Source organism: Hippoglossus hippoglossus, chromosome 5 (assembly GCF_009819705.1).
Source record: "Hippoglossus hippoglossus isolate fHipHip1 chromosome 5, fHipHip1.pri, whole genome shotgun sequence".
Classification (NCBI taxonomy): domain Eukaryota; kingdom Metazoa; phylum Chordata; class Actinopteri; order Pleuronectiformes; family Pleuronectidae; genus Hippoglossus; species Hippoglossus hippoglossus.
The window spans coordinates 5,822,039-5,841,933 of record NC_047155.1 but is presented as its reverse complement, the minus strand read 5'-3'; the positions used below and the strand labels follow the sequence as shown (position 1 = coordinate 5,841,933).

The window sequence follows — 19,895 nt, the reverse complement described above, 5'->3', positions numbered from 1 at the left end:
ATGAAATCTAAGAATTGCATTAAAAGCTAAATATTTCAAAAAGTTTGGAGGAGTTGATGAAAGAAGAACGAGAGCAGCCATGACCCCGAATGTTTGAAATCAGTTGAAGTGAGCAGGAGCTGCAAAACGTACAGAAGAAGAAACACGGCCTTGTCAGCATTCAATTCTAATTGTGTAAACCAGATTATGTTTTATCCGACGAGTAGATACTACGGTGGCCTAAAGAGCTCAAATTAAGAAAACACATGCAAATAGAAGAACAACACGTGAAAGTTAAGAAAACAACTTCATCCTGTTTTCTGAGTTTGCTCGAGTTGTGACCTTTTGCAGCACACGTGTCGTCACATTGAGTTTTCCTAATTTGCAGTGCGTTGAGCTCTCTCAGCCACCGTGAGACACAATACAAGTTATATCTCTTGGTGGCTGCCTGCATAGGTGTCAACAAAACTTATTCTATCGATACATTACTTTAAAAGTCTTGTGTTACGGAGGATTTCATCGCTGATGGTCTCACACTCTTCACACTCACGCTTTCGTTTTTCACACCATTTATGAGACTTGGGAGCGGAACAGTGGCTTTACTACGAAGTCATAAAGTGGAGATTTACAGAGGGTGTTGGATTTACTGATTTAATTCTCACCAATAAATCAGCGTAGGGTTATTTGCATTGCAGACTAGATAGTGTTCGTGTTGTGTCTGTTCCCATCACTTTGATGCGCCCTTTTATCGCCATAGAAACACATGTGAGTAGAGACGACATCAGTAGAGGTCTGATTGTACCTTCTTCTTAAAAACGCTGGGAAATATAATCTATGAAATATATAAATGAGATATAAAGTTACTCCAGGAGTGTATGCTGCCTTCATATAGTTATAAATAAATGTACAAATTAATTGTTGTATGTTCAGTGATCTCCCAAGAGACAAATCTGAAGAGTAGGAGATGATGAACATGAAATAAAAGTAGAAAAACAGATAATTTAATTTAATCAGACTTGCATTAAAAGGGGTTTAAAGGTTTTCTATTTGCCAAATATCCGGGAATGGGAAGCAGTGCTCCATCACTTTTAGATACATGGAAAATATAATATCCAATATCCAAACTGGACAGGAAAAGTGTACTTGTTATCTGTCAGGGAATTAATGCAGAGCAGTGCCAGTGTTTGCCTTGCACAAAACAATCAGACAGTTCTTTATCTGAGTGAAGTCACTGATTATCTCACTGCATTGATTAGACATGCTGCTCAGAGGAAGCTCCACAGTCGACCGATTCACAGACTGCATTTGTTTTTATGACCTTTATGTGCAGGAACAGTCTTGGTCTAATATTATATAATAGGATAATCAGGGCCATGGGTAGAGTTTTTGTGGCCTGGGGCAGGATTTTGCTTCAGTGCCCCCCCCCCCCCCCCCCCCCCCCCCCCCCCCCCCCCCCCCCCCCCCCCCCCCCCCCCCTCTGCATCTTAAACCACCTGCTCATTTCTACAGTTTCTTCATCAAATCACAGTTTTATGTAATAAGGAGCCAGAGGAGGGGGATCACTCACCGGACGGAGCAGCTGGAAGAAATGGACGTAAAATGTTACAGCTTTGCAGATACACGTTGATTATTATTATTCATTTATTGTCTCTAATTATCAGTCAGTTCAAAGTCAATCTTATCGGCCCAGCGCTGATTAAAGTGAGCAACCAAAACAAGTTGTAAAACGCAATAACAACATGATAATATACACTGAAGACACAGCTGAAACAAGAGCAAAGTGTAAATATCAGCACCATTAATCAGAACGTTTCAGAAACTGTTGTGGGAGAAACATTTCCTGAGATACTGACTTCTGAACAAACTGTGCCGGGTCTGGATCGAGTCACAGTCTCACTCTGTATTTAAGGAACATATTGAACAACATATCTTTTAGATGTTAGAACAGAGGACATTTCGTTGTAGCTTTAGGCGGATGTCTGCTAACCCCTGTCTGTTCCCTGTGGTCAGCTGTCGCTCCTCTCCTTCACAAGGTCCTTTCCCTTGTTGTCACATATCCTGCTCGTAGCAGTAACTGGATGCATGCAGCTACAATCACAGCCCTCAGCAGGGGGTCGGTCCCTCTTTTACAAACGTAACACAACAGATCAATACTGTGGCCGAGGGACTCTCAATGATTTCTGAATGAATAAAGACATTTACATTATGTCAATTATTTCATATTTATTGTTGATTTACAGGCAATTCATTGTTATTCTGATTTGTTTCCTTGTCTTTTCTCTGTCTGGATGTTCATATGTTCTAAATCTAGGTTAAGTTAAGGTAAATTAGCTCATAAAAAAAGGCCCCTGGTGTGACACCAGTGATACTATTCAGTCGGTGAAGCAATGTTTCCTTTATTGCCGTGGTTACCGACCGCACACACACAATAAAATGACAGGTACACGGACAAACGTTTCTGAGATTGTTGAGCCTTTAAAAAATAAGAAATGACACAAGCTCTGATGTCGAGGTCAAGGTGACATAGGAGCCGATGCAGCGGCTGCAGCGCTCTGCAGGAAACTGTGCAGCGCTCTCCTCGTACAATCAGCCCAGTTTTATTGAGGGAACAAAACCCTATATGCTGTTTACATCTGCGCACGCATCTTATTTTTATTTTCAGGCAGACACTACCGACTGTTCCTCTGTAAATCATCAACTCAAAGCAAAGAGCGCATGTCATTTTGATTGATGTCCGTTTATTTCCGTCTTTTCAAGAGAACAAATATTTTCATATGATAAAGACAAGAGGAAGTGCTGCAAAGGGGCCAGCGACAGATACTTTATGAAAGATAAATAACCCTGATGTATCTTCGGTGCATTATGTTAAATCAGGTCTTTTACATTTATTACTCTTTTGCTGCAAGTAAGTTGTTTATACTTGACGTTTCGGTACATTTTATATGTCGCACCACTTACTTTGACATCGACTGTTTGTCAATCACTGAGGAGAAGAAGTGAAAAGTTAAGTAAAGAGCATCTTTCATGAAGTGTTTGACAAAAGTACAAAGATCCAGTCAATAAAACACATTTGGAGAAGTAGACAGTAAAAGACAAATTGCAGTTTGAGGACACTATCGTCCAACAGTTAACCAAATTACACACACACACACACACACACACATCAGTTCCGTAAATGCCCCTGATGAGTCTTTTCATCGAGATACATTAATTATTCCCTGGGAAAACATTGAAAATACAAAAAAAAACTCTCGCAACGTTAAAGAAAGAGACAAAGAATTCAGATCAGCCCCGAGATCATGGGGGATCTCAGGGCGTTCCCAGGTCAGATGGCTTATGTCGTCCCTCCAGCACGTTCTGAGTGTACCTCAGAATCTCCTCCTCCATTGGGTGAGCCTGGTAAACCTCCCAGGGAATCTTGACATCTCCTTTTGACGTGAAGGAGCAGCTCCGCCACTCTGAGCTCCCTCCACGTGTCCAAACTCCTCACTTCAGCCATTTATACCCACAATCTCATTATTTCAGAGCTCCTGACATTTGTAGATTGACCGGTAAAGTTGATGAGTTACAGCTGAGCTCCCTCTTCACCACAGCAGCCTGACATACTTAAAATCCTCTTGAGGAAGCAACCCCAATCTGGAGAGAGTGATTTTTATGATCGTTATGAGAAGCCAATGTGAAGGATATAGGAAGGATAGATGTATATGAGAGAGTTTTATTCACTTTGCTGGAATCTGCGGGCATGCAAATGAAAAAAAAACATATCGGGAGAGCTTCAAAAACTTTGAGGCTTTAACGTGAATCACTAAACAGATGTCTCAACACATACAGATGTTTATGGCACCAGTTACATCAGGATACAAATTATCTGGCTGCATTTAGTAGGTTGGATTTCCTTCTTTAGGATTTTATATGTTATTCATCAAGGTGTGTCAGGCCTGTGTCAACCCGACATGACGTCACCCATTAGTTTGTTGTATTGAAGCCTCGAGTTTGACATTGTGAGACCACAAATAACCATATTTGGAGAAGTGGGGGTGGAGCCTGACAGAGTGTGAGTACACTGCACGTCCACCTACACCTGCACCCACTGGACAGTATAGCTGTCAATCATATGCATACACATACCAAGCTTTATCGTCCATTTTACTGTGAATGGGACTGTAATTTACCAAAAGAACGTCAGGCTCATGCTAAATCCAGTTTGAAAGTGTTTAGAAATAAATAAAGTAAGAAGTTTGTCATTCATAGACTTCTATAGAAATGTATTTATTTTTAACAACTAGTGGAGTCTCCCTCTGCTGGCCATTTGACAGAATACAGGTTTCAGGTACTCCTGCATTTGCTTCACTTTCCAGACCTGGAGTCGACGTAAAAAAATGTTTTATACGCTCTATGGTCAGACCACATTTGTTCATGCTAGGTAGCATCAATATAAGTTCATACACAGCATGGACACACACACTTTTACATCCTCCTCCACTCTTCTGGGATTTGCTTCCATTCAAGACAAAGGAGCATTAATGGGGTCAGCCACGGACGTTGAGAGGTGATGAGGGTTCGCGTCCCAGTGGGCGTTTCATCCCGTCTCAAACATGATGGATGGGGTTGAGGGTCAGGACTCTGTGCGGCCCAGTCAAGTGGCTCCACATCAAACTGGGAGACTCTTTTCTTCATGAACCTCACATACATGGGGGTTTTGTTTGGTTGAAGCAGAGAGGCTTCCTCCACAAGTTGTTAGTATTAATGTGTGAGCCAAAAAAAAAAATCCTATGCTGTGCAAGATGCCACTAGAGGGCAACTCAACAAGCGTGTTAGCGAGCAGATGCCATTAAGGTCCATGGCGACATTAGCATTGATTAGGAGTCATGTTTGTGCCCAATAATCAATACAAGTCCAACATATTCACTCCTCCTGCTCTGTTCTCTCCCCACTGACTCCTGAGGGAAATACCAGGCTCTTAAGCTGCTAAATGCTCCGCTGTATTCAGCAGCTAGTGGCTGTGTCCTGCTGCTGCCGCTTGGTACAGGAGACTTATTTAAGCTTTTAGCTGAAACACCTGCTGCTGGTGGAGAGCGACACAAACCAGAAAACCAAAAATAAGGAGTTTAAATAGGTGCTGACGGTTCCTGGAGCTGAAGAGTTGGGTGATAATCTCAAGGTCTTCATCACTGCAGACAAGTCCTCATACATACATGCAATATTTCCTCCATCTATCAATCTATTTCTATCTCTTTTCATCTATTTCTCTCTCACCATCTATCAAAGAGTAGTGTACATTTGCATGTACACTACCGTTCAAAAGTTTGGGGTCACTTAGAAATGTCCTTATTTTTCAAAGAAAAGCACTGTTTTTTTCAATGAAGATAACATTAAATTAATCAGAAATACACTCTATACATTGTTAATGTGGTAAATGACTATTCTAGGTGGAAACGTCTGGTTTTTAATGAAATATCTACATAGGTGTATAGAGGCCCATTTCCAGCAACTATCACTCCAGTGTTCTAATGGTACATTGTGTTTGCTAATCGCCTTAGAAGACTAATGGATGATTAGAAAACCCTTGAAAACCCTTGTGCAATTATGTTAGCACAGCTGAAAACTGTTTTGCTGGTGAGAGAAGCTATAAAACTGGCCTTCCTTTGAGCTAGTTGAGTATCTGGAGCATCACATTTGTGGGTTCGATTATACTCTCAAAATGGCCAGAAAAAGAGAACTTTCATGTGAAACTCGCCAGTCTATTCTTGTTCTTAGAAATGAAGGCTATTCCATGCGAGAAATTGCGAAGAAACTGAAAATTTCCTACAACGGTGTGTACTACTCCCTTCAGAGAACAGCACAAACGGGCTCTAACCAGAGTAGAAAGAGAAGTGGGAGGCCCCGGTGCACAACTCAGCAAGAAGACAAGTATATTAGAGTCTCTAGTTTGAGAAATAGACGCCTCACAGGTCCTCAACTGGCAGCTTCTTTAAATGGTACCCGCAAAACGCCAGTGTCAACGTCTACAGTGAAGAGGCGACTCCGGGATGCTGGCCTTCTAGGCAGAGTGGCAAAGAAAAAGCCATATCTGAGACTGGCCAATAAAAAGAAAAGATTGATATGGGAAAAAGAACACAGACATTGGACAGAGGAAGATTGGAAAAAAGTGTTATGGACAGACGAATCAAAGTTTGAGGTGTTTGGATCACACAGAAGAACATTTGTGAGACGCAGAACAGGTGAGAAGATGCTGGAAGAGTGCCTGACGCCATCTGTCAAGCATGGTGGAGGTAATGTGATGGTCTGGGGCTGCTTTGGTGCTGGTAAAGTGGGAGATTTGTACAAGGTAAAAGGGATTTTAAATAAGGAAGGCTATCACTCCATTTTGCAACGCCATGCCATACCCTGTGGACAGCGCTTGATTGGAGCCAATTTCCTCCTACAACAGGACAATGACCCAAAGCACACCTCCAAATTATGCAAGAACTATTTAGGGAAGAAGCAGGCAGCTGGTATGCTGTCTGTAATGGAGTGGCCAGCGCAGTCACCAGATCTCAACCCCATTGAGCTGTTGTGGGAGCAGCTTGACCGTATGGTACGCAAGAAGTGCCCATCAAGCCAATCCAACTTGTGGGAGGGGCTTCAGGAAGCGTGGGGTGAAATTTCTACAGATTACCTCAACAAATTAACAGCTAGAATGCCAAAGGTCTGCAATGCTGTAATTGCTGCAAATGGAGCATTCTTTGACGAAAGCAAAGTTTGAAGAACAAAATTAATATTTCAAATAAAAATCATTATTTCTAACCTTGTCAATGTCTTGACTATATTTTCTATTCATTTTGCAACTCATTTGATAAATAAAAGTGTGAGTTTTCATGGAAAACACGAAATTGTCTGGGTGACCCCAAACTTTTGAACGGTAGTGTATATACATTATTATCCCAGTTGTTGGTTACTAACACTACCTTGAACTGGTGCTTTATCAACACACAGCAATCACAAGCTGAACTGACTGCGCCCCCTGTTGGCAGGGGCAGCATGTGGTAAGAAAACCTGAGCAGCTTCTGCAGTTGTGTGTGTGTGTGTGAGCTGGAAACTTTAGGTTTGAGACAAAGAGGGGAAACAGCCTGATTTCAATGAAGGGAATTAAAGTGAAGTGGTGGAGAGTTTATTAAACAAGAGTTTGTCAATATCTTTTTACAAAGCTGAAAAACATGGCTCCAGTTTGTACAGAGTTAAAGGAAATGATGTGACTGAACAAGAAGGGCTGTGTCTTTTTAAAGTTCTTTAAGTGATGTTTGTCTTCAGAGCACAACTTTTCAGCTCAACACAAAACCAGGAGTGACTCAGTGTTTTATCAGGTGGAAAGTGAGTAACTCTCGTCTTTTGTTGTGCCATTTATCTTTTTTTCCTTTTTCCATTGTGCTTTCTCCTCTGTGCAGAAGATGAATACTGTTTTCAACCCTGTCTGAGTGTGTGTGTGTGTGTGTTCACCATGTTTTGAGGGACTGTTATTTTGGAGAGAGCTGATTGTTCAAGGTTGAACAGAAATATGATCAGAAAAGCACATTTTCCAACTCACATCTCTGCAAATAACAGGAGAACAGAGACAAGGTAAAACTTACATTGACGAGACAATGATTCCACATTTAAATTATATATGGTAAATGACATCGCGAAGAGAAGAGACAAAGTCACAGCCTAGATCATCTCAAGAAAAGTGACTGAAAAGTATTTTTTATTTATTTAAAGGTTGTATTGATGCCGTAGCTGCCATTACCAGCCATTGCTGGTAGTAGCTTTAGAGTTGTGTATAATTCTTGCTATGAGCATCGCTGACTATTTGTCGTTGTCACAGGGTGACGAGTGTGGCTTGTTCATGCAGGTTCATCCTATATCTCTGGACCTGTGTGTTTTTGGTGTTCTGTCATATTTCCCTCAGGAGTCAACAGAGGCACAAATAAATGAAAAACAACTGTATGACCTGGATCTTTAAATACAAGGATGTTTGAGTTTGACATTTCTCTCTGCTTCAGCCTTGAATTGGATCTTTCACTTGCCTGCACTCTTTTATTCTTTTTATAACATTCTTTATTTTCAGTTTTTATGCACATTCTTAAATTTAATTTGATGTCTTCTCCTTTTTTTTACATCTGTTCTCTTCTCATTTGAATTACGTTATGACATGTTTTGATTTTTATCTATATTCTATAAAAAGCACTTTGAGCTGCATTTTCTTACATTTCTTGAAATAAAGATTATTCTCCACAAAATGACACGTAGTATTTTCTTTTGCATTTTCATGCCAGGAAAGTGTTGTTCTTCTAAATGGAAATATACTGTAGAGAAAAGGTTCATACCATAGACTGTATAAAAAGATGGACGAGATGACAGCTCCCGAAAAGTGAAGCCAAATCTTCTTAATTGCCCCCTGGTGGCCGTATAGGTTATAAACCCAGCCTCCTCCATGTTAGTGGATGGGAAGTGGAGCAAACTAAAAAGACAAAGTACAAGTTAAATACATGATCAAAGATGTTTTCTTTCATATTAGATAGTTCTTACCACACTGATGTTCAACTGTAAAGTTTTCTGATAAGTTTGGTTGTCGTTAGTTATTTGATGTTATGAAAACAAGGTGAAACATCCTGACTGACAGCTGACACCGACTCACCTTTGGTCAAGCTCGTGCTTTAGAAGGACCTTGATACGGCGGCGCCACAAGACGGCAGTGTCCGTGTCTGGAATATTTTTTTACACGATGGGAGAGAGTAGAGCTGCATCGTCAATATTCATCTACAGTCTGAGCGCTGGCAAATGTCAATCATCATTTGATTTGATTGTGTCAATGAAATGTAATCATGTATTCTGAAGTGGAGCGCGAGTCGATGGGAGCATCTGCCAAAATACACCATTAATGTAATTTGGCATTTCCTCCTACTCCCATATATACATTTCCAATCAGGATTATGGATTATTTATGGTTTATCCAGCAACTGGCATAAATACATGCAGCATATATTTTCCTCTCTATTAAGTAGGTTTCAAGGACTATAGAATAAAATATACCACGTGGAGCCACATTAAATCTATAAGAAGACAAATTTCCTCGAGTGAGATTTCTGACAGCAGCAAAACCAATTAATAAAAATGCCGCGCAGGGGTAAGGATTAGAAATGAAACAAAGTCAAGCATTTTTAATGGGGTGCACTCTGAGAAACGTAGAGTCAAATGGGAAAAGGCCAAGCAGCGGTGAATACCAATGAGAATCACATCTTTGTGTCTATCACTTAAAACCAGTCTTTTTTGGAGAGATTGGTTGTGAAGTATCTAATCAGGCCACTCACTCGTCAGTGGTGCTGAATGGATCATCACGCACGTACTTCTGTGCCTTGTCTTTTTTTTTTTTTTAATAGATGATAAAATGTTAAGAGAACAGATTAAGTGGAGATTCTGCTTTTGTAATGCGTTCTGCTTTGCCGTTCTAGTTTGAACGTCCGTGGCCGACAGGAAGTGTCTCAGCAGCCTGTTGAGGCCAGAAGGTCAAATCCAGATCATCCACACTGTGAACGTACGGCATCACACTGTGCTTTGAATTTCCCAGAATAAATTAGCTCTATGTATTCTCTACAATAACAATAACACTTAATTTGTTTTGTTCCACTAACGGAGCTTTGTAGATATATTTACAAGATGTGTGCTGCACATTCGCCTTTTCTGACCTTAAAACACCAAATTATATTAAATGCAATCATTAGAAGATACTGACTGTTACACTTGGAGCAGGTGGGGACTCAGATGCAGACTTCACTCGATGAAAGACCCAGATAATGATCTTCAGACTTGCAGGTCCGTTACACGGAAAGGCAAAGGACAAAAAACCTCAAACTTAGAGCTAACAGGAGGAAAATGCTGACTGGGAAACTGACTACGAGGGAAACACGGGGATTGAATACACAGACACAGGTGAAAGTAACCGGGGGGGGGGTGTAAGCAATCGACAGGGGGCGGGGACAACAGACACAATGGCAGGAAATGAAGTGCTCTGAAAAAAGAAACACAGGTAAGTACAAAATAAAACAGGAAGTAATAAATCCACAATCCAAAGGCTGAAGTCGTTACAAACACAAGATTCACAAAAAAGTGGACAACAGAACACAGGGGGCGGAGTCATGAAACTTTCTACAGCTACCATGTGAGGTCCAGACCTCAGTAATATGAAGCTAAATACACATGGGTTTAAAAAGAATTGATAAAGTTTTTACTGCCCTCTATAGGCAGGCTGAATTGGGAATAATAACCATGGGGGGGGGAGCTGGAGTAAATCCCAGCAGACACTGGGCGAGGGCAGGGGACACCAGTGAATCACTAGCAATCATTCACACCTACAGTCAAGTTGGAATCTCCAGTTAACCGAACAAACCCAACTTTGGACTGTGGGAGGAAGCCAAACTCACACCAACATGAGGAGAAAAACTTTGTGGCTAAACACTGGGATTCAAACCGGGAACCTTGAGGCAACAGTGCTGTAGCCACTGCACCACTTGGTCCCATGGCACCCAATGTATCATTTAAGTTCCTGACAAATTGTCTCTTTCCAGTTGTGATATTGAGTCGTTAATGAAGTGATATTTTATAAAGTGAATCATACAACTGCTCAATTAGCTGCAGCCTCTCATGTGTGTAACGTGATTAATGTCGATTTTATTTTACAGTGTATGAAAGCTCACGCACACTGCCCTACATAAAGAAAGCAAATGTGTGGTCTCATGGGCCCCTCCTCCCTCTTTATCTCCTTCTCTCTCTTTCTTTTTCTCCCTCTCTATCTGTCTCTCTTTCTCTCTCCCTCTCTCATGTCTCTCTCTCTCTCATGTCTCTATCTCTCTCTCACCCCTCCCTCTCTCTCTCTCCTTCTCTACCTCATCCCTCTCTCTCTCTCTGTCTCTCTTTCTCCCTCTCTCGTGTCTCTCTCTTGCATCTCTCTCTCCCTCTCTCTTCTTCTCTCGTGTCTCTCTCTCCCCTCTCATGTCTCTATCTCTCTCTCACCCCTCTCTCTCTCTCTCTGCATCTCTCTCTCCTTCTCTACCTCATCCCTCTCTCTCTCTCTCTTGCATCTCTCTCTCCCTCTCTCTCTCCCTCTCTCTCTCCCTCTCTCTCCTTCTCTCGTGTCTCTCTCTCTCTCCCCTCTCATGTCTCTCTCTCTCTCCCTCTCTCTCTCCCTCTCTCTCCTTCTCTCGTGTCTCTCTCTCTCTCCCCTCTCATGTCTCTCTCTCTCTCCCCTCTCATGTCTCTCTCTCTCTCCCTCTCTCTCCTTCTCTCGTGTCTCTCTCTTGCATCTCTCTCTCCCTCTCTCTTCTTCTCTCGTGTCTCTCTCTCTCTCCCCTCTCATGTCTCTATCTCTCTCTCACCCCTCTCTCTCTCTCTCTGCATCTCTCTCTCCTTCTCTACCTCATCCCTCTCTCTCTCTCTTGCATCTCTCTCTCCCTCTCTCTCTCCCTCTCTCTCGCCCTCTCTCCCCCCTCTCATGTCTCTCTCTCTCTCCCCTCTCATGTCTCTCTCTCTCTCTCCCTCTCTCTCTCCCTCTCTCTCCTTCTCTCGTCTCTCTCTCTCCCCCCTCTCATGTCTCTCTCTCTCTCTCCCTCTCTCTCTCCCTCTCTCTCCTTCTCTCATGTCTCTCTCTCTCTCCCCTCTCATGTCTCTCTCTCTCTCCCTCTCTCTCCTTCTCTCGTGTCTCTCTCTTGCATCTCTCTCTCCCTCTCTCTTCTTCTCTCGTGTCTCTCTCTCTCTCCCCTCTCATGTCTCTATCTCTCTCTCACCCCTCTCTCTCTCTCTCTGCATCTCTCTCTCCTTCTCTACCTCATCCCTCTCTCTCTCTCTTGCATCTCTCTCTCCCTCTCTCTCTCCCTCTCTCTCGCCCTCTCTCCCCCCTCTCATGTCTCTCTCTCTCTCCCCTCTCATGTCTCTCTCTCTCTCTCCCTCTCTCTCTCCCTCTCTCTCCTTCTCTCGTCTCTCTCTCTCCCCCCTCTCATGTCTCTCTCTCTCTCTCCCTCTCTCTCTCCCTCTCTCTCCTTCTCTCGTGTCTCTCTCTCTCCCCCCTCTCATGTCTCTCTCTCTCTCCCTCTCCCTCCCTCTCCCCTCTCATGTCTCTCTCTCTCTCCCTCTCTCTCTCCCTCTCTCTCCTTCTCTCGTGTCTCTCTCTCTCCCCCCTCTCATGTCTCTCTCTCTCTCTCCCTCTCTCTCCTTCTCTCGTGTCTCTCTCTCTCTCCCTCTCCCTCCCTCTCCCCTCTCATGTCTCTCTCTCTCTCCCTCTCTCTCTCCCTCTCTCTCTCCCTCTCTCTCCTTCTCTCGTGTCTCTCTCTCTCCCCCCTCTCATGTCTCTCTCTCTCCCTCTCTCTCTCCCTCTCTCTCTCCCTCCCTCTCCTTCTCTCATGTCTCTCTCTCTCCCCCCTCTCATGTCTCTCTCTCTCTCCCTCTCTCTCTCCCTCTCTCTCCTTCTCTCGTGTCTCTCTCTCTCTCCCCTCTCATGTCTCTCTCTCTCTCTCCCTCTCTCTTGCCTCTCTCTCTCCCTCTCTCCTTTGCATCTCACCCTTTAAGTAGCAGTGGGAACTGGACGTGGCTGTAACGCGCCTCCTCTGCTGCCTCCATCTGCCTCCTCTCCTCTTGTTCATCAACTTTTGTCCAATCTACAGCCAAATCCCATCTCTATGTTTTAATTGATCTTACTCGCGCGGGGCTTGATCTCACCCCCCCACCATGGCCACACAGAGCGCGCGCTAGGAATCGGCTGCAGCACCAAGGTGAGGATTTAAATTATATTTAAATATATTTGCCTGTTATAAGTTATCGGCTGCTCGCGTTTTATGAAGATGAAGATGAAGATGTTTTGTTTTAATATTCTTTCTGACTGGCGCATGCAAGTGTGTGGAGAAGCCAAACTGAACGGTGAGCCGTCATTTCTGAAAAAAATACAAAGAAAGTACAATTTTCTTTGGCTTAATGGACTAAGAGCTTAAATCCCCGGTCTAAGTGCCATCAGATGTCACTGTTAGATGACGCGCAGCTCACACGCATTAAAGCAGCATCTCCCTCATACTTTGTATTATGCGCATAACCTTGGATGTGCAGCGTGACGCACGAGATTTGCCAAAACAATTGACCTTCTCGGGGAAGTCGCCAAGCTTGTGTGTGTGTGTGTGTGTGTGTGTGTGTGTGTGTGTGTGTGTGTGTGTGTGTGTGTGTGTGTGTGTGTGTGTGTGTAGGTGAGAAATGACCTGAACCACAACAGCCCCTCAACCCGCAGACGCAATCTGACCATTCCAGGGCGAGACAAATTACTTTTTTGTTCCACGGAATTGTTTCTTAAACGGCCATGAAAATATCTTGCCCCCATGAGTCACTGATGATCTGCAGCATAATAAGGTGAAGAGCAGGTTTTTCCTTATTGCTGAGCTATACACGTGTAACTGCAGATTTGAATCACAAGCAATAGTTGCGTTTTCAAATACAGACAAGTAAAAGTAATTTCTCTCCTCCTACCTAAAGATATGGATGAATAAATGCACACAGGGTAAACACACAGTCGGAGTGTGGTTTTGATTGTTTGGACTGATGCATTCTGCAGCAGGTGGTCCCGATCTTATCTGGATAATATGATTTTGCTGTAAAAAAATGTTTGGCTTCGTGTTCTGCCTGCAGGTGATTATTCCCCCGAAAAAACGTTGTTGTTTGACATGGTTCTCCACAAAGTGGGTTCACGGTTTAGTAAGTAATCCGCTCACTAGTCAAGTGTTCCCATAATCATTTTTATTTTTAAACTTTTTTCATTTTAACAGCTTCTTAATCGTGAGGATTTGCTGGTTTTCTGAGTCGTATGTGATTTTAAACTTAACAACAGTTGGCGTTTGTTTGAGGTTCTTTAAAACAAAGAATTTGAAGATGTCACATTTTTTAAATTGCTAGCCTTCAACTTTTCTGTGACTCATTTCTGACTCATAACTTCTGGCTATCGTCAGAAGGTCGCAGATTCGAACCAAGAACCTTCTTGCTGTCCTTGCCGCTGCCCAACAATGAATCTCTTAGTTCAAAACATCTGAAACTGAAAATAATGTTTGTAAAGATTATCCTGGAACTATGCAAATCCCTGAGTTTCAGTTGACAATTGATTTTATGAAACAAAAATAAATTGTTGAACTGAATTTTGACCCCCAGTAGGAGGTGGAATTCATCAAATCCTCTCCTGATGGTATTTTGTTTCTCGCAGGTCCCTGGTGTTGAGTGAACCCTCATATCTGCACAGGATGTGCTGACGTCTCCCGCTGATTCTCCCGCTGATTCTCCAGCTCTCCTCTCTGAAATGGAGATCTCTCTGCAGGGCTCCGCTTCAAACCTTTCCAAAACGTTCCTCAACACCAGCATGCTACTAAATGAAACTGGGAACTACACCAATGACCAGTTCGCCGACATCAACCTCCTGGAAATCCTGGGTCCGAAACGATCCCCCTTCTTTCTCCAGGTGACCAGCGTTTACCTCCTCATCTTCCTCACGGGCCTGTCGGGAAATCTGCTCACGTGTGTGGTGATAGCGAAGCACAAGAAGATGCGTAACCCCACCAACCTGTACCTGGTGAGCCTGGCCATGTCGGACCTGCTGGTGCTGCTGTTCGGGATGCCCCTGGAGATTTACGACCTGTGGCAGAACTACCCATTCCCCTTTGGCGAGGGCGGCTGCTACTTCAAGACCTTCCTGTTCGAGACGGTCTGCTTCGCCTCGGTCCTCAACGTGACGGCGCTGAGCGTGGAGCGGTACATCGCCGTGGTGCATCCCCTGAAAACGCGATACCTGTCGACGAATCAGCACGCCAAGCAGGTCATCACCATCGTGTGGGCGGCGTCGATGATCTGCGCCATCCCCAACACCTCACTGCACGGCATCTTCTACCTGCCGGAGAGAAGGGAGGAGTCGGCCATATGCACCGTGCTGAAGCCCCTGTGGATCTACAACATGGTCATGCAGATCACCACCGTGTGCTTCTACTTCGTGCCCATGATGGTGATCAGCGTCCTGTACCTGGTGATGGGGCTTCACCTGGGCAGGGAGACGCGGCAGCCCTGCGGCAACCTGGGAAAGAACTGCAGCAGCAGCACTCGGAGGCAGATCAGCGCGGAGAGCGGCCGCAGGAGACAGGTCATCAAGATGCTCTGTGAGTTTTTCCTCATTCCCTCCTTATGCAGGAAACACAACAGTTGACATGACAAGCTGTGATTCCAGAGCAGATCCCCCTTTAATCCGTGTTGTCAGTGCCAAGACAAGTTCCCAAGACAGAAGCTGAGCTAAACACAGAGTGTGGAAAGACAGAGGCTTTTCTGTAAGGACGATTTGTATTCTGAAGGGGCCTCTACCGTCATATCACATCCGCTGAGCTCTGGAGCTTGATGAGATTTAATGTACAGTGTTAGTATAGTTCTTACACTCGACAGTGCATCAAGCACTCGGTGTAAAGCCTCCACCTCTTTACACACAACACTTTAACGACAGGGAACAAAATGTCTGAAAGTGAAGTCTTGTCGGATTCGTCTCCAAAGCCCGGGTTTTCTTAACAAGGCTTTTACTGATTGAAACCAACATGAAAACAATGTAATCTTCCAAGGTTAGAAACGATCCATCCACCCTCTGTGCTCCTCTCTCTGCTCTTCTCACTAGTTTGAAGTGGGCAGCGCTCTGTTGAGAGAAAAAAAAAACACATGTGAGGAGAATAAAGAATTTGAAAAATGTGATTAGATTCTGATGACGGGGAAAACCACAGTTCATTGCTCACATCGTCACTGCTGCTGATCCTGATGAAACTCGATTTTGAGGTAATGAGGTTTCAACTATCATACAATAACTATAATATAATGTTATTCTAAGGAGAAATACCTTTCGGTCACTTTCATAACTTATAAAGTTAATATGGTGACTATACAGCCGCTTTTTCAGACATGGATCCGGAGAATGTCGTCACAATTACTTTGTCCGGAGGTCGCTCCTCACACCTGAACAATGCAGCAGGGAATTTGCGACACTGGCGTCGGCTCATATCATCAAGAACTCTCTTAACATCTTTGTCAGTGTCTTCTACGTGTATGGCACCACTTTATCATCCTGTGAATTGTTTTATTTTTTGTTTTTCACATATTAGAAACGTCATCAACACATCTCGCAGTGAATTCTGCAGAAGATCTGTGTTCTCACATCGGCTCCTTGGGATTTTCTGCAGACTTTTCATTAGTCTGCAGAAACATGTTGTTTTTTAAATAGTACATCGACACTGGCGTCAGCTCATATCACCAAAAACTCTCTTGACATCTTTGAAAGTGCTTCCCCTCCGGAGAATGTCCGGAGGTTCCTGGAGTTCAGTGCATGAGCAGCTTATGTTACCAACAGACACAGAGACATTTTTAGATTGATGTGGTTCCACTTTTGATGAGTGAAAGTCCAGTATTCCTTCATGTTGCTCTTGTTGATCAGATGTTCAAATAGACTCTTTAGACCTGCATTACTTTGTGGTCATTTTTAATCGTTTAGATTTGGAGGTTTTGGGGGCTCTGTGGGTTTTGTCTTTTGTAAAGAGTCACAGGATAATGAGATATTTAATATGCATTCAATTACTCTAAAAATACTTAATATAAAGTTAGTTAATTTTAGTGGTTCCCAACTGAGGAGTAATGCCCTTTTAAAGAGTGACAAGATAAGTCTATTGGGTTATGAGATGGTTCATTGTGTGGAGGAGAAATCTTCAGATGAGTGCCTCTATAATCGGAGTTTGCACGTTGTCTGCGTGGGTTTTCTCTGAGCACTCTGGCTTCCTCCCACAGTCCAAGGTTAGGTTAATTGGAGACGCTAAATATCCCGTAGGTGTGAACGGTTGTTTGTCTTTGTCTGTTGGATGTTTTCGCCCAATGTCAGCTGGGATTTGCTCACAGCTGACATTGGGCGAAAACATCCAACAGACAAAGACAAACAACAGATGTAAGTACAGCTTTGAAATAAATGTAGTAAAAAGAAACTGCACTAAGCTTTCAATCCCTGGATCGTCATGTATCCTGTCCTGTTTTTCTTAGCATGTTACACCTTCTCCTTTCATGTGAATAACTTTTATAACTCTGTCTCATTTAATTAAAGGGAAAATGTCATCAAAAGTACATTGGAATAATAAATAACATTAAAAAAGAGCGATGAGAAAGAAAATCTATGAATCTGTAACAGCCTGTTTTCTCTCTCATCCTCTAGCGATCGTGGTGGCTGTGTTCGGAGTGTGCTGGGCGCCCTTTCACATCGAGCGGCTCCTGTGGAGCTCCATCAGCCAGTGGACCGACTTGATGCACAATATTTATCAGTACGTCCACATCCTGTCGGGCGTCCTCTTCTACCTCAGCTCCGCGGTCAATCCCATCATCTACAGCCTGCTCTCGACGCGCTTCAGGGAGAGTTTCCGAGAGCTCGTGTGCTCCCAGACGGAGGACAACAGCTCTGTCAGAGACTCGCCGCCATTCCCCAAAATCCTCCTGGGTCCCTCCGTCTCAGGCTCCAGAGCTCAGGCGAAGGGTAATGACTCGAATGGTTTTATCCCCCTGCTGTCCACCAACATGACGCTGAGCATGGACACCGCCATCCTTACGTGTGCATGCAAAGAGATGACCTGCCAGACCTCTGTGTTCTAACGGAGATTTCGATTTGAATAAACTAACGAGCAACTCATCCACTTTAAAAGACATTTGGGGAAATTAGCTTGTTTAGTTTCTTGCTGAGAGTTCGATGAGCAGATGGATACAAAGTTAGTTTGAAGCTAGAAGCTGCAGCTTGGTTTAGCAGAGAGATGCATAAAGACTGGAAGTAAAAGCTGCCCTGGTTCTGTTGACACATCAAAACGTTCACTTATTTATTTGTTATTGTGTATTTAATTTGTAAAAAACTCAAAATGTCCCGCAAATAACCCTTAAAACTGCAACTTTATGTGTATACAGGTATTTATGTACATTGTTATGCATTAACCTTATTATACATAAATGCAACCTGCTCTTGATGCTAATTACTTGGATGTTGCAAAGGCTCACCTGCTAATAATCATCTTTTTCTCATTGATTTCGACTGGATCCAATCCAGGGACTTTTAAAGTTTATATGTAATACAGAGATATTCAGAAGAACAAAGTCAGGGAACACTAAAAGTTTTCAAAAATGAAGCAACATCCTTTGTAAAAGGCCAAACTCGAGAGAGTCTCCTGGTATCTCTTGGTATCTCCCAATACGGAAAACCTGACAGAGATACAGACAGAATCAGTTCACAGGGACTTCCCACTTGTCTGTTACTGTTGGGAATGTAAAGTCTGACTATTTTACTGGAAGGAAAAATATAAAGGTTGCAAAATGTTCCTGACAAAAAAAAGAACCAAACCAATTTAAATCTTCAATAATGTAACAAGGAACAACACTTGTTTTTGTTGTGGTCAATGTATTTACATTAATGTCTGATGAATCTAATGTGATATATGCTGTTCACCACGGGGACAGGTCGCCACAGTATCACCGGGCCAACATATAACAAACAATCATTCACATTCACACCTAAGGACATTGTAGAGTCTCCAACCAGCCTTATCTACGTGTCTCTGGACTCTGGAAGGAAACCACGACAACATGGGGCCATGGTCCACCATCAAGTTCCAAACCCACTTGTACTAACAGTGCTAACCACTGCTCCACCAATCCGTCACTCAGGGATGCTGGAGGTCAGCCAGAGTTCCTGAGAGAAAGTCGAAATATTACAGGCTACACAGAAAATACACTAAACTTTCTAAAAATGAAATGAAATATTAGAAAAACAAGGCTACCGTGCTACTTTTGAAATATTACTATTACTCAATAAAATAACCCTTTGCCTTTGCCTTGCACTCCTTGTCAGCAGGGGGTGCTGCAGCCCCCTCAGCCCCCCTGCTGTCCTTGCCACCACTTCAGTTTTAAACTATTAAAGTTTGTTGCCCTGTTTTGTGCTCACGGACAGAGCCTGGCCAGATGTGTCCCCTGGATTCCAGTCTTTATGCTAATATTTACACTCACACCTTTCTCTTCTTACAAAAAAGGAGAATAACACAAAATGTTAAACTATTCCTTTAACTTTACTGCCTGTCATTGCAAAGCTTGTACGTAAACTTTGGTTTGGTTCCTTTGTGACACTGTGGTTCCCCCCCCGACACTGCACGACGAGGCTGGAAATCAGTCGGACGCTAAATGTATTCAGCAACAAAATCGGGCTCAACTCGCACAGCGAACGCCCGGATTGACAACGGATGCTCTTGTTCAACAGTGCCTGCGCATTCCACCTGCTGTCTAATACCATAACTGCTGTTTGCCTTATAGGACGGTGTGATATCTGACCTGAATCATAATGTTGTACTTGAATCATCTTGTCTTTCTTCTTTTGGAACATTGACGTTGTGTTGCTAGGCGGCGAAAAACCGGTCAAATCATCGTGTGTGTCAAACAACCAAATGAATGTAATGCTTTATCGTGGGCTTCTGCTCTGGTTTTGTCTCTTGTTGAATGGCCTGCCCTCCAGTACATGATTTGAATGACTGGTAAGCTCTTGTACACCGTGATTGCAAAAATGAAAAGTGATTATGGCTATTGTGCAGTGCCTAATGTGAAAAGCTTCACAATAAATGTCTAAGCTACCCACACATGGCTGTTTCTTCCCTTTCACCTCTGTTAATGCCTGTTTTCCGACGATGTTCCGTCAGTGTAGGGTGTAATTTTTGCAGTTTTGTTGAATACTGCATGACCCAAGTGGTTATTTTCCTTCCCACTATTAATCAGAATAAGCCTCATTCTGCAGGCCGTGGAAATGTTGGATTGCACAGCTGAGCCTCATTATTTCACACATAGTCGGACAAAGTGGACAC

General features: G+C 43.3%; 1 protein-coding gene across 1 annotated transcript; it reads left to right on the top strand.

Annotated features, from left to right (window-relative positions):
- Window positions 1–12,490: 12,490 nt before the first annotated feature.
- nmur3 (neuromedin U receptor 3) lies at window positions 12,491–18,400 on the top strand. Its single transcript, XM_034586504.1, has 3 exons — window positions 12,491–12,755; window positions 14,219–15,158; window positions 17,228–18,400. Exons 2-3 carry the CDS (start codon window positions 14,312–14,314, stop codon window positions 17,656–17,658), a joined length of 1,278 nt encoding a protein of 425 aa, XP_034442395.1. The 5' UTR covers window positions 12,491–12,755; window positions 14,219–14,311; the 3' UTR covers window positions 17,659–18,400.
- The last annotated feature ends 1,495 nt before the right edge of the window (window positions 18,401–19,895 follow it).